Genomic DNA, 18,046 nt, shown 5'->3' on the forward strand with positions numbered 1-18,046 from the left:
ATGCTCTATCAGCGTAAGTTAGTAGTAGTTTTTTTGTTACTTTTGTAAACCAAAATTTTGTCCACCAAAAATTTTAGCAACTGTCCTGCAGTATCAGAGACCTGGGGCCGAGATGAAAACTTCTCTGAAAGACCAAGACAGATACTGTACAGCATCACAACATTTTTAAATTCAAATTAAACATTAAATACAGCTGTGTACCAGAGCCATGTGTCAACTGATACCAAACAAAAAAGTTGCTTGGGGATATTTGGCTGTTTGCCTTTATGTACAGTGACAGTACGGCCCAATTATGTCAGAGAAACGAGCCGTGAGCCGACTCCTGCGAGCAGAACAGGATCGACACGGCGAATTAATACCACTACGCCCTCAGTCACCATGTCAGTGATGGAGAGTGATTAAGGACGGGCAGACACTGGAGCTGCCACTGCCACACTCTCTCCTGACCTGAGCATCGTCAATGGCTGACGCCGACATTAAAGGGAGGAATAGCAGCAGACAATGTTTAGGTGGTTGAAATGAGAGAGTATGAGACAGATGAAAAGAACGAGAAGAATAGATGATAAGCCAAGTGAGCCCAAGGACAAGTCCTGGGAATGGGTGGAATTCTTTGAGAATGTCGTAAAGTCATATTAGCTGAGGCCCAGAGGAAATGATGTGAAATACGGTATGTAAAGAGAAAACTAAAGGTTGTTCATTCTTTCATATAGTATAATACAAAGGGTTATGTAAAGATGAGTGAGCTGAGCTGAGGTTGGATCTGGATGACCCAACAGGAACTGTGCTGCCCCATCTCTGGTCTGCGATCCAGATGTTTCTTTTAAATAAAATCCTGTTAAATAGCAAAGGACTGTAGTTGGTAAAAAGTCAGTAGTTGACTCTTGTTAAGGGCTCAGTTCTAAGACTGTCCCTGTCTGTGTGCTGACTGAATTGTGTCACAGTTTAACACCTTTAACTGAGACTGAATAAAGAGAGAGTGGAGTTCCAACAAAAACGGGTTCAGTGGGAAAAAACAAACCTCACACAAATGGATTCAATTCACTTGGAAAAAAAAAACATCTGAATGTTAAGTTGATGATTTAATGGAATCATTTCAAGTCTTTTTTTGGAGCTGACTCTTGTGCTGCTGCCTGTTTTTGAGGGACAAACGCAGCACCTGAAGTTTTTGCCGTAAACGGCCACCGTGGCCTGTGGTGTGGAGTGATGTTTGGTGTGGATGTGCTTTCTGCTCAGAGAGGATTTTCCGGGTTGGCGGTCTGAATTTTCAGGTCACAGGAAGTGATTTTAAACCGTGTGTGACACCGAGCTGCCAGACAACCTGTCTGTCTAAATGTGTTTGTGCACGTTCACACTCTCTGGACAAACAGAAGAGTGTGAGAGAATGTCTGAACACACCAAGTTTTTTAAGTATTTTAAGGAACAAGTTTTAGCTTTAATGGAAGCCCTACATGAAGTAGAAGTGAAGTAGAAGTAGTAGATAGTAAATGTTGTGATTCCACCTTATGAAAGGTGGGTTTCGTCCAGTGTCTGCTCATGAGCAGTGACCTGCACCACGGCTTTAACCACTCATTGTGTCTGTGGAACAGTGGCTTCTGCCAGTTCAGGGGCAGCATCGCTTTCACACCACGTTGAACAACATCAAACCGTCCTGATGGAGGTCTGTGGAACATGAAAGTCCAATGTTTCTACTCGCCAAAAGATCTGTTGATCTGTTTGTCCATATTGTGCCAGAGTGGTGGGATTATAGGAGTTACAGATCGAAGTCAGTTCTTCCTGAGGTAAATATATTATAAAGACTGCAACAACTCTTACCTTGTTGAACATAAACAATGTCTATTTACTGAATGGGTTCTGTTAACATTATGATTAATTTTGATGAATCAATGATTAACTGCCCTTAAACATTCCTGAATATAAAAACAATCTATTTCTTTTTTTTAATTTGATCTAAAAATGATAAGAAAAATATTCAAAATTCTGCTTCAATAATTAACCGATCATTTTGACCTTTGGAAAATCTGAGGCTGTTTCTTCTCCAACCTTTTCAACACACAAGCACTTTAAAATGTAGAGGATGTAGACAAGTGGTTCCTGTGTTCCTGCTATTATAAAAAAAAACACCTCTTTTTTACTTACAAGCATTTCAAAATAATTAAAGATATTAATTTTAGATTTTTAAGTCCTACTCTTTAATCTATTCTCTCTTTCAATATTGACATAGTATCAACTATCATTTAGTGTAAATTCAACACTCACCCTTCATGTTATAGCACAGTTACTGACATCCAGTAACTGTATGTCATGCATGCGGAGGCTAATAAATGCTGAAGGTCCAAAAAATAATCCATTTCAAAGTCACCAATATTTGTCAGAAATGGTTTTCTACAACAACAACAATAATGAATTCCTTAATAAGTAGTCATTACACCATAATATTATATATAGTGTATAAGAATTATTATTATTATTATTAAAGTAATAATGTAAAGCAAATCAACTCTGAGACTCTGACTTCTGACTCATCTCTAATCAAATCTTCTCTTCTCTATTGACAAGAACAGAGTCTTTTCCACATTTCACTACGGTGACTTTAATAATTTTCAGCTTTCAGAAAAAACCCTCTTCCATGAAAGCCATGTACAAAAATGCCAGTGAAAAAAATAGCGAACACAAACACAGTTTTATGCAAATGAGTGAAAAGTCCTTGAGTCTATTCTGTATTCTGAAAGCCACCACTCATAAATAGGAATACGGCATTTTATCCTTGAGAAACACAACAACAAAACCACCGAGAAACTTTCACTGCTGGCTCCAGCTTCTCTATCTGTGGCAGTAACGTATAGACTGGCAGCAGAAGACGGCAGCGGCACAGTCTGTCCCGAACCAAATTTCATGGTCTGAGGTCCACAGTAATGAGTCCAAATTCCTAAAGCCCTGACCCTGAAGTCTTATTACTGCCACACTGTATAAGATGGAAACAAATTGCGAACATGACGTGCACTGTCAACCCCTGTGCACTCGTTGTTTTTCCATTAGTCAATATTAGCGTGAGGAGCAGATGGCTCAGTTCCACTCTTCGTCACCCCACAGGAAAAAAAAAAAAAAAGCCCCGGCAGCCCCAGTGCAGTGACTGATAGGAGCAGGACGTTGATGTGCTGATCACCTCGTGAGGTCTGTCAGCTACTAGACTACTGCCAGGGTCCCAGGCAACCAGCTGAGGCAGCAGCACCTGTAGCCTCATACACTCAGAGTGGGGAACCAGATCAACAGATAAACACAAACACACCAACATAACAGCAATACCCATAGACCGTACGCCTTGAATTAAACACTGAAATAAGAATTGTAGATATGCATTAATGCATTGAACGCTAGAGCTTTTTTTATTGTTATAGTTATTTTCTTTATTTTCCACGGCTTACTGACACACAGGCCACAGGGTTGGCTGTGGATCTGTACTGACGTTGCTGCTGAAGTATGGTCTGTTTCTCTGCTCTGCTGCTGAATGAGTGTGACCCTCGGTTATTGGGAGATGTGTCTTCCACAAAGAACTGAAAGTATTTTTTCTTCCATCTCTCTGTTAAATCTTCGCTCTGCAGCTCTGAGGAGTTGAACTTCTGACTGTTCCACTTACACGCTGTAATGGACGTTTAATGTTGTCAAAATTGGTTCCTGTAACTTACCAGGCGGAGTTTCTCTTTTTAGGGGTTGAGGAAAAAAAAAAAAAAAAGAAGGAACAGCTTTATTTTTCTTCATTTGATTCAAGGTGGGAAAACGGATAAAGCTGTTGCCTCACAGCAAGAAGAGCACTAGTTTGAATCCTGGTACCAACTGAGGGTGTGTCGGAATGTAGAGATCAAGAGCTGGTTAAGTGATCAGGTTAGTTGTTTACTTACTTAGTTTAGACTTATTTTGGTTTATGGGCCACATATAACATAATTATCTAATTAACTATGAATAGCAATACTGATGTTATTTATGTTACGATGTTTTTCCCCTTCGTCCGCAGGCTAAGTACAAATATATTAGATATTTAAAATTATTCATTCTAATATAATGAAATATAATTTTATCTGTATATTAGATATTTAAAATTATTTATTCTAATATAATGAAATATAATTTTATAAAAAATATCCTGAACAGGAAGTGTTTGTGCTTTTTTTTCATTTTCAAATTTCATCAAGCGGGCCAGATTGATCACCCTAGAGGGCCGGTTTTAGCCTGCAGGCTGTATGTTTGACAACCCTGCTCTACAGCAATGAACATAAAAAATGATCCCTAGCACGGCTTATATATACTTGATAGTGTATATACTGCATAAACACAAAAATGCTTGAGTTAACACCTAGCCACACACACAAATACGTGTCTTGCAATTAAAAAAGAATCCCTCTCCCAAACACCTACCTTCAACTACACCAACTCTACAGCTCATCCTTAACCTAAAGATTAGTCTTTAACCTAAAAAGTTGACACAGATTCTTCAGATATTCTAAGTTCACTAAGTTGCTCCTTAATACAAGAACAGCCTGACATTCTGACATAGTTTTCCAAAAATGTCCCCACAGGTATAGATCTACCAGGAAGACACAAACACACCCGAACCTTAACGTACGCAGTTATACAGTATAGCTAATCTTAATCCTTACCCCTGCTCTAATCTGACCCTAAATCTAATCCTACCTCCAAACTAAATTCTGTATCTCAGAACAGCCTGTCACTCAGTTAGGACCCACAAGAACCAGGTGTTACCACGGCAAAGGTACATTTCCAGAAAGATGTCCCCATAAATGTAGCTGTACCAGAAATACACACACTGTGGTGACTGATTTTCACCCACCAGGAGGGAACGACCGACCCAATCAGTGTAATGAGCTACTGTAGTGTGTGACTCAAATACAGATGTCACTGTACGTTCCTGGAGAAGTAGGGACAGAACAGAACCGAAGATCCTCATCTCCTGGACACACAGCTGTGACTTTGCAGCTGTGTTCATGTTACACAGCCACCCTTCCCACCAGGGCCATGACTGCAGGCCTACAGCCCAGATCTTCTGATGACCACGTCTGTGGTTTGTCCTGGTCTGCGGCAGCGTGGTCCCATTAGCTGCCAGTGTCAGAGGAATACTTTAAGTAAATTACATTAACGTTCTCGGAGTAACTGATAAATATATATATAGATACAGAGTGTTCTCTCCGTGCTCGGAGGTCTCTCAGTCTCTGTGATGTGACAGGTAATCTAGGCTTTCCAGTATCCCATATTGCTTTATCCAATCAGAAGCTGCAATGGTCCTATTTGTCAATAACCTCATCTGTAGGAATGAGAACGAAGTCTTACAGCAGGCATATCAAAGGACGCAGCAACAACGACACAAAGAATTTCACAGCTTCCTTTGTTTTTTCATCTTTTTTTTAGCTTGAAATATGATAAAGGAAAATACTCAAGATGTAAAACAAAGCTACATTTGTTTAAACTGATGCTGTGCCCCCTAATTTTCAGTAGTTATTTGGCTTTCTGTTATTTCTGTTATTTGTATTACACAGAATTTGTTCTCCTATTTAGGAATGCTGATTTATCCTAATTAACCACAATTAAACATGAATTCAATTAATCTTGACTAATCATTTCGAATCTACAGCTGCCTTGTAGTTAGTACAATTTTAGTCATTTGGCAGCCCTCCGGTAGTGATGTCATTTGGTGGGGTGAGAGACTGAACAGACAGTGAGATAAAAATAGAGACATTTCACTTCATGGTGTTTAATTTGTCACGATTTACTTTTACCGAAAAATGTATTTCAGCTTCTCCTCCTATAAAAGCTCAGTCTCTCCTTCAGATCCACTGAAAAGGTCAGAGAGTCGTTAAATGTCCTGTTGTTAATTTTATCATCATGACGCTGCATCATCCTCTGCAGGAAGGAGGCGCACAGAAAATAAGCCACGCCCAGGAAGTACGTTACGTAAGTTTACGTTAATTTATTTACATATAATTAAAAATATTGGAATCAAAACAGTGTCCCTCTCACATCATGTGGTGTTAAATATCGGTCCACTGTTATCATTATCACAGTCAGTTTTTAAGATGCTTCCTCCATCAGTCGATACCATCGAGGGTTTTATTAACAGCAGGGGGCCCCGTTGTGTCTAACTACAGCAGACTGATGTATCATTACGGAGATGGGCTGCGGTGAAACAGACGCCGTCACACAGCTGCTAATGAAAAGCCTGACGGCTGTGAACAATTAGCAGCAAAACAGGGTCATATATAATATCTGATATTTGCCTATAATATTATGTGGTACAATAAGAGGTTTTAAAGGATACATCAAAATTATTAGTCATTTCCCGTAAATCTGCTCCGTGTCCTTGTTTATTTGTACTTTCATCAAACCCGTGCTGAAGGAATCACAGCTGTGAGGTCTTTGAAGCTCTTGCATCAGTGTTTGCTTCTGCGAGCACAGCACGTCTCCACATGACTGCTGCACCTACGGACCACTGCGCGACCCCGAGCAGCCAAAGCCTGTCATTAACACACTCCTATACTGACGACACGACCCTTTGTTTTCAGGCGACACTTCTACTTTGGAAGACGGTGGTCGTGAGACTTGAATCTTTCCCTCCAGCCATTGACCCAGGGCCATTGTCTGCTTCCACCATTCATCTCACAAGGTTAGAACAGTGTGGTTTTCACTAAACACTCATTGTAAGGTGTCTTTGTTATTGAATGAATCCCTGTTGACTCATATTCAATATTATCAGGCTCCTTTATCTACTATACGCATTTATTTCAGTCCTACAGATTTTTCCCCTATATAAGACTGGAGACATGATTATATTAGTGAAGAGAGTCAAAGCACGAGACTATACATGCACTGCATACATGTCAGGGAGGTTTTCTTCCTCCTTATCCCACATTAATTGCTGCAAACAGACAAAAATAAATGTTTGTTTCTATTCAGAAAACAGTGTCTGCTAGCTCCCAGCTAATGATGAGAATGGAGTAAAGAAAATGTCCAGCACTGTTTTGATTTGACTCCGACTGAAAACGATAGCTGTGGGGCATTTCATCATTTTTCCACTAACAAGTTGTCATTCCCCTGAGCTCCCAAAGAAGAATCGAAGTAAAAAATAAAAAAAAAAACGAAAAAACAAACAAAACACTGTTTTTTAATGAGCATCATTGTTCGACATTCTGTCTTTCTGGTGGAGTTCGGCAGCAGGATGCACAAACACACAGAAACTCACCTCCTTTTCCCCACAGATATTACTGATAATGGAGTTGGAGGCTGGACTGGCAGAGGGTCCGAGGACTGCGACTACCCCTTTAGACATGATCTGGCACACTGGGGAAGCAAACAAGGGAGGAGAGAGTAAACAGTGGTGAGAAAAAGCTTGCTTCAATGTGGGTAAGTCAGGTGCAGAATTTCTTAAAAAAAAAAAACCCCGGACGTCTTCGCCAATATAACGGCCTCCCTGCAGTCAGATGTTAATGGATGCACATGCTGACGATCTCCGAATCCAAACAGACGAGAACCTGAGCCAGCACTTCTATCATCCCCAGGGAGCCACAGTCTACAAGTGTTAGTGGAGCGGGTATAAGGCCAAAAGCATTTGTCTACATTCATTACGGTAAACGTGATGTACATGTGAAAAATCTCTGACAGCTTCTGCTGATCAGAGGCTCAGACGTCGATGGTGCTCTTATTAGCGCGATAGCCTTAAAGAATGAAAGAGAGCCTGAGGAATCAAACCTGACATTTTAATATTTTTGAGCCAATGCACAACATTCCCAAATACACACACACACACACTTTTTTTTTACGTGAACATGGATTTCCAGACATTACCGTAGGGATAACAAACATGTCTTTATTCATTAACATTTTCACCCTCTGAGTGTTTCTTTGCGTTCTGTGGTCCACATGACTGAGTCTGTCACTGTGACATTCTTTATCTAACACAGACTCACAGGTCGACTCTGAGAGCAGATTTGGACTTTGAAGCAAAAAGTCCAGGTTTTAAGACTTTATCTCAAATTCTTAGAAAACAACTTTTATGGACATTTTGGATTATATCACTCATGGACTGTAAGGCAGTTTATAGCAAAAAATATATTTTTTATGTGATTTTTGCTGGTCTGTGTTAACAATTTTAATTACATCTTTTCTAGTTACAAAACCAAAGGTTGACCTGTTTCTTTTTGACCCTGAATAAATAATGTTTATCATAAAAATGTTTATTTTAAACACACTGTTTAATATAAGGGTTTCTGTCTACACTTAGTTATTTCTTATATTTCCCTTGGTGAATATTATGCAACCATTAAATTTTTGTTACAGAGAAATCAATGTGATCTGAGTTGTTTATCTATTTCATTGTTATCTTATTGAACCGTTCTCCTGCCTTGACTCATTTACCATTGTCTTCACAGACACCCCCCAACTCTCACAAGGCTAAATGTATAAGAGAACAAGTTTCTGAGATTTTTCACAACTGTTAATGATTTTTAAAAACACAGTGAAACAGCGGGGGTTTCAGAAAAATCAATTGGACTGCAGTCAAAGTTCATTTGTTGTCTGTTACGAATCCAAAGTTATTCAGAACTGTGTATTTATTGTCAAAAGAGTGAAGACGTCAGGGAGAAAAAAAAGTTTACCGGCTCCCTGCTGACAACAGGTTTTGATTGGTGTTGTCAATAAAATGATTTTAGTGTCTGAAACCGGCCCATTAACTGATTCCATCTTTGCTTATAAGGCTATACGCTATATTTTAAAATTTCTTAAATGACAACTACATTTATTTAAATTGAAATAGCTCCTTCTCAAGGTTCAAACTGGGACTTAGACCAACACTCAGACAAATATGAGGTGGTCCTTGGTTTACAACGTCCCACAGGGTTTTCATGGTGACGTCACTCATTAGAACAACAATGGAAATTATTTGGCGAATGCAGTGGATGGATACATACGTATCACAGTGCTATATGTGGAAGGCAGCTTTGTTTGTTTGTTGCACACCATATATTCCCAAACGTAACTCAGACTGTATGTAGTGAATGTAGGAACAGTACTCCAACATAAGGACCTCTTGTACTTTCATTCTTCAGACATAAACTCCAAAGAAAACACACAGATAAGTTTGTCGACTGCATTAACCCCTGCAGTTAGCAGCATGGGAGTTGAACAAAAGCTCATTTTCTTACTGATGGAGGGAAGGAAAAATTTCTGCAACAGTTGACACATTTCACTTAACGATCGTACCATGGCTCCCTGCTGCAGAAAATGAACATGAAGCACTCAAACTCTTCTGTGTTCTCTTCAGACACTGGCGTCAGTGTCAGGACGTCAATTAGTGCCAAGGAACATTAAGACAAATCTGTGCAGGTCCCTGCAACCACATTTTGAATCGAAGGTCATGGGGTCCAATGAAGTCGATTCCCCTTTTTCTTGACATTGATCAGTTTCCCTGATCAATGGAAACTATTCAACCATGGAATGATTAGGTCTGTAATGACTTTGACGGAAGAAGTTCTTTGCAAATTGCTGGTTGCGAAAAAAGAAAGAAGACGAGCTAAAGCTAACGGCTACATCGAGGTGCAGCTCGTGCTGTGACATAAACTGCCTTCAAATGTGACCACATTCATGTATGAGCTGTTTGCTAAAAATGAGGGCTCGAGCATTTTTCCCTTCTGAGGTATTCCCATCTAACAGTAACCGCTGATCCATCTCTAATCCAATCCCTGGCTCTAATTACACACACCCTCAGACACAAACCGTTTGCATAAAATACCGGCTTCACACTCACACACGCAGGGTGACAGTCTGTTCCCGTCGCGGTGAAAGAGGCAGTCATCGATGGCCTGCGTGTGTGTGGTGGCAGACGTGTGTGTGTGTGTGTGTGGTATTGAAAATCCATCCTTGCATTTGTGTCACAGCTGTTCATATCGGCTGTTTTCCGCAGACCCAAACCTTTTGTATCGGTTACGGATGATGTTGTGAAAATTAATAAAAACAAGTCATCGCCATGTTCGAGTGTGGAGTAAAAAAAATTGATGTATTGGATTAGTACAACCTGTGTTGATAAGGTCACATGAGGTCATGGATTGTTTTCATCTATCAGACAAATGACTAGGAAAATTCATCACGACCAGTAAAGAGACTGAGAGACCTTGTTGGTAAAGGTCACAGGTAATAGATGGAACTTTGGATTCAGACCAACGACAATGAGGTGAATAACAAATATGACCACATTTTTAGAAACGTTTGTAGCAGCATTCTTCCTTATTTAATACCAGTAAAGAAAGTTCATTTCTAAGGACAGAAAACTGGAAATATTCACCCTCTGGTCCATCCTGTTCAGGCAGGGCAGACGACTTGTTTCCCCGGGGAGGGGGCCGTACACTTATAGGGCACCCATCTATTTTTTTAAAATAATACTAACACGCCCCCTAATGGCCAAGAATGGTAATTTATTGATGGAGAGTATTAGCTTTTGGTTGTCGATATTTACTTTAAGTATTTACAATAAAATGTAAAAATGCTGCCAAAATAAACCTATGCACTTCCACTAATTGATAATACTATTGATATAAGTTGTCTATACTATTCATGTTGCTGTAGCTAAGTTTCTTGGCTAGCTAACCAGGCCACTGTGCCTGATGGACCTTTATATTAACTCATACCTTCATGTCAATCAAGCAGTTAGGCTAACATCCTAATTTTTAATCTGATCTTCCTGCACTACTGCTACGATTTATCAGTCAACTGACATGATTGACATGTTGGGTAAACTCTCAGGGAGCCAATCATAGCAAACCCAGTTGCCTCAGTCTGATTGGTCACTTACTTGTCTCGCCCATCTCATATTCACTGTCCCGCAGCAGCTCAAAGATGTCCACCTCCAGTTTGCCGGTAGTGGAGCGGTTTGAGTTCCTGTTGATGTTGTCTTTGGCCAGTGTGATGGCCAGTCTCTCCCCTCGGCTGCACTCCATAGGGTCGTCGAGGATGGCGGCTGAGAAGAAGAACAAAAAGAAGATGATGAGGGAACCCCTTAGACAGTGGATAAGATTTTCCACCCCGGTAAAAGCACTTATTTCCAGCCACAGTTGCCACAAATGGCCAGTTAACGCTGAGCCCGAGGAACTGTAAAGATACATCCGGCCCTTTAAAGACATTTTTTAAAGAAATAAAACAAAAGTTCACTTCAGTCAAGGTTGCTCCCAAGGTGTGGGGGATTTATGATCACCTCTAACACCATGACATTTTCTACACGCTGCTCCCCATTAATCTAAAACGCCCGTAAAGGCACAGTAATGTTTTTTAACAAAACCACACATTTATCGGAGAAGCTTTTAGTCTGCTGCATATGGTTCTGTTTCTAAGAGGATGAGTGCTGGTGAGGGTAAATATCTCATTTGAATAATCAAGGCTGGGAAGCATAAAAGTTTTTAAATGTTGCACTTATCTGGGGTGTAGTTCGAGGAAACTTGGAAATGAAACCCTCACAATGTTATAATGTCGAGTGTGGTATACATATACTGTATATGCAGTGGCTCACTCTCCACACACATATATACACATATACACATACATATATACATAGACAGATATATATATATATATATATATTTATATATATATCCCTGGGGAGAACTTTAGGACCCTGCACCACTATATGTATAGTTCGTGGCTGTAAAGTTTGTGCTCTGGTGCTTGGTGAAAGTTGACCCTAATTTAACGCTCTACGATGCCTCCTAAACACGCTGATCATCTTCGCAGGTTTCTGTTAAGAAGCCCAAATGAAGACACAGATAACAGTTTTTCTCTACAATACTCCTACACTGCGCCCGGCTTTCATATGTGGTCCGTCCGTCTTGACCAGTATGCACCTTGGTCCTGACTCTTACTAAGCAGAGGCTGGATTACTCCAATTCCATTCACCTGTGTCTGGGGCTAACCTGCTAACCTCTGCCGCGCTGTACTTGCCTTACAGTATAAATATTGTATTTTCATCACCTATAGTAATGAATGGTTTGCTATTCCTTTGTTCCACCAGACAGGAGACAGCGTTGGTTATTTCCCTCTGTATGTGACGGCTGAACTGTCCATGGTGCTGAAACCGCCCCAGGGCCCTGACACACGGTGAGTGGATGTGGATTGTTACAATAAACCTGTGTGAACATCCAACCCATGACTGCTCTGATATATTTAATGTGCTGATTTGATAGTTAAATCCAACCACTTTCTGCATCAATGCTTTAACAGCCGTAATTAAAAATGAGAAAACGCTGCATTTAAAACGTTTAGCATTAAGCCATCGAATCCTAAAGTAGTTTCACGGTTAGATCAGGAGGTTGTATTAACAAGCAACATCTACAACATGCCCCAGTAAGTCTGCAGTCGGGACCGGTAGGGCAATAAAAGCAACAGAAGGTGCCATTAGCCGAGCTTTGTTATCATAATTAATCGTTTTGGGGAAGTCTAGGATCTGAAATGAAACACATTCAATTTACAGCAACAGGAGAGCGGGGCCTTAAAAACAAGCTAACTGGTTAAGTGTGAATTCAACAAGGTGGAGGAAAGGAACAGGAACAAGTCGATTGGAGGTGAAATGCACTGTTGATCAAATGGGAAAATAATCGTAGGACGAGCGTCGTTGGTTCAGGTCGAAATATTACTGGATTAAATGTTAACAGTTGTTTACAGAGCTGGAAAGTTAGAAGCTTCCTTTTTTTTTTTTTTTTTTTTCGAGTTAGAAGCTTCCTGTTTTGTTTTGTTTTTTATCACCAATAACAAAATCTGACCAAAATACAAGATTAGGGGCAAAATGATGAACACTAACATGTAGAGAAGAGCTCAACCACTGGTTCACTGGGCCCTCTGTGGTACATTCAGTGAAGGCCATTGGAAAAATGGGCCAAAATCAAACAAAATATTTACTAAAACCAATGTATTTAATTAAGTTCTTTTTAAAAAGGAAACAAAATCTTTTTTATTTCATTGGCTTCTTTTCCAAACCTTGACAAAGGTCTGTGAAAATATTATGTTTCGTTACAGTAGTCAGGTCAAAATGTCCGTCACGTCTGATGTAAACAGCAGCTGTAAAAGGACGTTGGAGGATATTTTGAAAACATTTCTGGTTTAAAGACAGGAGAAAAACAAGTTGATGACCACCACATGTTTATTTATCGTCACTGTGACCAAAGATTTAAGAACAAATCCTAGATATTTCTCCCATCCATTATCAAACCCCCACTATCATTCACACTCATTCACACTAAACTTAGAGTAAACAATTAACCTAGTCCTTCACACAGAATGACCATAAATCTTCCCAGAGTTTCAGACCGATGGTTTTTAGGAGAATGTTCCTTTTTCTAAGTCCAGACTCTGAGTCAAGAGCTTCTTCCAGGAGTGTGACGTTTCACCGCACACTGCACTGATGTGAATTAAAGCAAAGTTTGTTTCCATCTTCCAGCTCGTGGTTTTGCTTTAACGGCCTTCAGCTTGACTGCTTAGTTTCACTGACTCTGCTATAATGAGTATTATATTTCCAAAGCTGTAGGCATCTCCTTTTAATAAAATCTGGTTAAAAAAAGAACTGCACATTATGGTTTCTATCCAATACTAAATATCGAGGAGGAAATGCTGACTGGCTGAATGGCTGCTGCACACAGTGAAATACTGGCCTCGGGATCTGATGCTGGAGCAAATATTTGAACGTACGTTCATGAACTGAATCAATAATCACTTCCTTTCTAGCTGGCGGTTTAAATAACTGCCTGGCGTGTGGTCTGCTCACACATGAGCCACGGGAAGTTGCAGGGAAGAGGAGATAATGTTACGCTGAACATGCTAAACATGCGTGAAACCTGGGGTTTAATAGAATTTTCCAGACCATGGAAACGAACAAAGGTCTCGGGAAACAGATTAACGTCAGCTAATTTGATACACTTGTCAACACACTCTGGTATTGGATTAAACGTGGGTTTATTTTGAGTGTCATTTTCATTTCATTTAATAGGAAGCACTTTTCTGTGCATCTCCTCACTTTCCAGTTGAGAACCTCTGTGGTAAATTCTGCTTTAAAGCGATTTAGTCAGTGAAGCGCTGTCATTGAATTAATGTTTAATTTTCACTCAAAAGATAATGAATGTTAATCTTGATGATTTTTCCCGAGGTGACGAAAATTACAAGATGTAATGAACAAAGGTAAAGATAATTATTATTAATTATCCCCAAAGGTAAATGCCTTAAAATGAACAAAAAATAATGATGGTAAAAAAAACCCTTAAATTATTTTTCCACACAATCCAGAGATTTTTTTTAATTTTACATTTTAATTTAATTTTATTTTTATACCTCACCCAGTAGAACAGTTCTTTAAATATTCAAAATTAACTTCAAGCTCATTGAAGATTTTTTTTAGCAGCTCTGCTGATGACTCCATATTATTCACCACACTACAGCTGGCCTGAAACCAGAGCTGCAGAGCTGCACACGAACCGAGCATGAGCTCAGACTTGATGCACTAAAACTAACCAATTACTAACAAAAAGATACGCCAGGGATTCAAAGGAAAAGATTCATAAAAAGGTGGAAACGCCTGTTAAATAAAGCCATGTTAAATCTCCCTCAGCTGAATTCCCTTTTTATAGACGTAACACTCCTGGAACATAAAAAAGCAACAGCAGCGAGTTATTGTGAACAAACTCTACAAACAGAGTTAAATTCTTCACAATAGGCTGGTGTGGAATTTTAAGAACCCAAGCTGCAAGAAGAATGTCATATTTCTACAGCTAATAGGATCACATCTCTCCCTCCACATGTACAACGATACTTCAAACACATGGTTAGTAAGAGTTTTCATCATTTAGAGTTTTTCAGTTCAGTTTTTTGTTTTGTTTTTTAGCAAAAGGAAATATTCATCCAGAAGATCAGATTAAACCCAGGGTAGAACGCGTTTTACAATTTGAGAAACGTCAGACTGAATGCAGATTTGAATCCTTTAATCTGCTTATGACCAGACAAACTAAATGAGACGCTTTAAAACCTGCTTTTGTTTGATGGATGGTTGGCAGACGCTGGCATTGTCTCAAAGACAGAAGATTCAAGAACTAAGAGGACAACCTCATGGATTAAAAGAGCATTTCTGAAAAAATAAAATAAATAAAACAGTTCTTGATTGATGGGATTAGCTGCTTCTGTAATCCCAGGTTACTGTGTGTTTTGCAAGGAAATCCAAATACTACTGAATATTTATCTCTTTTCAACACAATATCTTGTAATAACAGTGAAGTGCAGTGAATCACATTACATCTGACTCAACTGTGATCATCATAACTGAAGGAAGTGATCTTGTTTGTTAGCTTATTAGTAAATACAATACAGTGGAATGTGATTTGATGGAGCCAATCCAAATGTAAGGGGAAGTGGTGGCTTAGTGGTTAAGGAAGCAGACTTGGATCCGGAGGGTTCGAGTCCACCAGCTGCCAAGTTACCACTGAGGTGCTCTGAGCATGACACATCCCGCTCACTTTGGTGATGGGTTAAATGCAGAGGTCACATTTGTTTGTGTGCAGTGGTGTGCTGTGTCACAATGACAAGGAGTTCACTTTCCTGTTCCTCAATAGTGAAATTTAACCTAAGGCCAGAACACAAATAAGACCAACTAATAACCTGAGAAACTGACTTTCATTTTTTTTCTTAAAAATTATTACATAATATATGGCCTGACCTTATAGATTAATTTTGTCTGTGCTATAAAGACACCTCATTACTGCAACCAGGCTCAGTGATATGGGGGGCAAACGGGTCTGCTAAAATGTGATGTTCACCAGGAGTTCATCATTAGAACTGGGACACAGCCCCATTCAGAACACCTTGAATTGTCTAATGCCTGAACGAAAATACTGCAATATCACCTAGTATTATAAAATATAGAAAGTAATTACAAGTACCGATTCCTGCATATTGTTCCTGTTGGTGCCCAGATGGATTGAAACCTTCCCTTGTAAAATAATCCTTCCTTCTACTGTGTGTCAACTCCCAGCACACAGAGGATTTGGTCTTTACACACACTATGTTTTATTCAATAAACCAGCCTCTTGTTCTACACTATGGTAGATGAAAAAAAACCCAACTTAAACTTTTGCTCGTAACCTTCCCTCCTTAACTGTTGAAAAAAAATCTATCATTCCTTATGGGGGTTTGGTGTATAACCTTGTAAAGGAAAAAGGAAGAAGCGTCTGTAAAAAATTCATAATAGCACAAATTTTAAATTCACTCGGGTGCATTTGGAGGATTATGAAAAAAATATCTATGGCCCTTGTTATTTTATTTGTATATATTTTTATGACGTTACTACAATGTGCATTTTGTGTCAGTAAAAACATATAAAGTTCAACTTTAAACAGTTACACGAGACATCTGTGTCAAACTCTGTTCTCTCTGTGGTTCCATCGGTTCTGTACTTCTGGTGTCTCGTCTTTTGTCAACGTCTTCACCAGGTGCTCCACTTCCAGCCCTGCTGGGTGCGCTCCCCTGCGTCTACCTGTTACTGCCCCCCTTTTTCTTCAGTGTATGTACACAGTTCTTGTTCTTTTACTTTTTCTGCCAGGTAAGTAAAGGGGTTTTTGGCCTGGTGGGGCTGAGACACAACCTCCCGACCCTTGGATCAGAAGCTAGATACTTTCACCACTAGGCCACAGCTGCTCCATATGATATGATGTCATTTGAAATAAAACAACAAAAAACTTCACACGTTCACACACAAAGAAAAATGTTGTGTTTTTTCACACAGTTTGCTAAGAGTAAAATAAAAGTATATGTTGACAGCAGAGGTCTGGCCCTTTGATAATGCATAAACGCGACCTTTATCGACGCCTCTACCACGCCTCCGTTTTATTTTTGTCACTTTAAGAGGCCAGAGGTAAAGATGAGGACAACTAAAATAAAACTTTTACATTCAAAGTGTGAGCTAAATGTCAGCATTATGTCAGTAAATGTAACTCATTTTTACTATTTTTGGTATAAACCAAAGGTCAGCCTCATCATTTTTCATTGAAAACACAGACACACACGCACACACACACACTGGTATTTGTGCGTTGTGAGCTCTTCAGATTGAGCATACGTCCCTTAGCGTCTTATTTTGACCCTAACTACCACAAATAGGTGAGTAATCTTAATCCCTGAAATAAACTTAATTCCAACTCCTGATTAAATCACACATTTCAAATATCAAAACACATCTTGTTCCTTCAAACATCCTTACGTCCAGATACGACCGGCACAATGTCCCCACAAGGATTAAGCTTACGGCACAATGTCCCCACAAGGATTAAGCGTCCCACAACTCTAATAATTTTCTAGAACATTTCCAGCTGTAGGTATAACAGCAAAACATACACACAATAACACACACCTACACCTACACACTGTGAACCAGACCACAGTCAACTTGTCGGCTGTTCTTGATTGCATTGAAAATAGAATTGCTGGCTTCACTCTTTAATCAATCCCACACCAAAGCCCCGTGGTGTGCTCCGGCACAGGAAGTGGAAGAGGTGATCTCCTACATAATTAGAAAATCTCGCTCACGGAAGACCTGACGACAAGAGACTGATTTCACTGTGTCGCCTGTAATGTAATTATAGCCCAAACACACTGATCATAGAGGACGTCAGTGGATGGATGTCTTGAACTTCAAAAGTCTGGAAAAGTCTTGTAAAAAGAAGTTTGGAGCCGTGTTTAATTTATGCATTTTTAGATTTAATCTCAAACTTCTTTCAGACCAGGTTTAGGCCTGGACTAAAAAAAAAAAAAACCAGTGTGGCAAACAGAGCACCGTTGTCTTCAGTGTACAGTCCAGTTGGAGCTGTCCTGACCAGTCACCCTCATAATGAAAGCAACAACACACGGGGGCCAGCTCTTCAGGCCAGGACGAAGATGGACGTCTGTTCACCACAAAATACAGGCTGTGAAAGAGAAGTGAAGGAAGAAATCTACGCCAGACTGGAGAAAGCACCGTTTCACCGAAGAGGAG

The 18,046-nt window shown here is 39.7% G+C and overlaps 1 protein-coding gene across 1 annotated transcript in view; it reads right to left on the reverse strand.

Moving 5' to 3' along the window:
* grik4 (glutamate receptor, ionotropic, kainate 4) overlaps positions 1 to 18,046 on the reverse strand; it is a 261,758-nt gene that overhangs the window by 108,219 nt on the left and 135,493 nt on the right. The window contains 2 exon segments of the mRNA XM_025055124.1: positions 7,247 to 7,344; positions 10,847 to 11,011. Of these exon segments, the coding sequence (XP_024910892.1) occupies positions 7,247 to 7,344; positions 10,847 to 11,011 (263 nt within the window).

The sequence above is a fragment of the Cynoglossus semilaevis genome, chromosome 4, assembly GCF_000523025.1.
Source record: "Cynoglossus semilaevis isolate Cse_v1.0 chromosome 4, Cse_v1.0, whole genome shotgun sequence".
NCBI classification, from domain to species: domain Eukaryota; kingdom Metazoa; phylum Chordata; class Actinopteri; order Pleuronectiformes; family Cynoglossidae; genus Cynoglossus; species Cynoglossus semilaevis.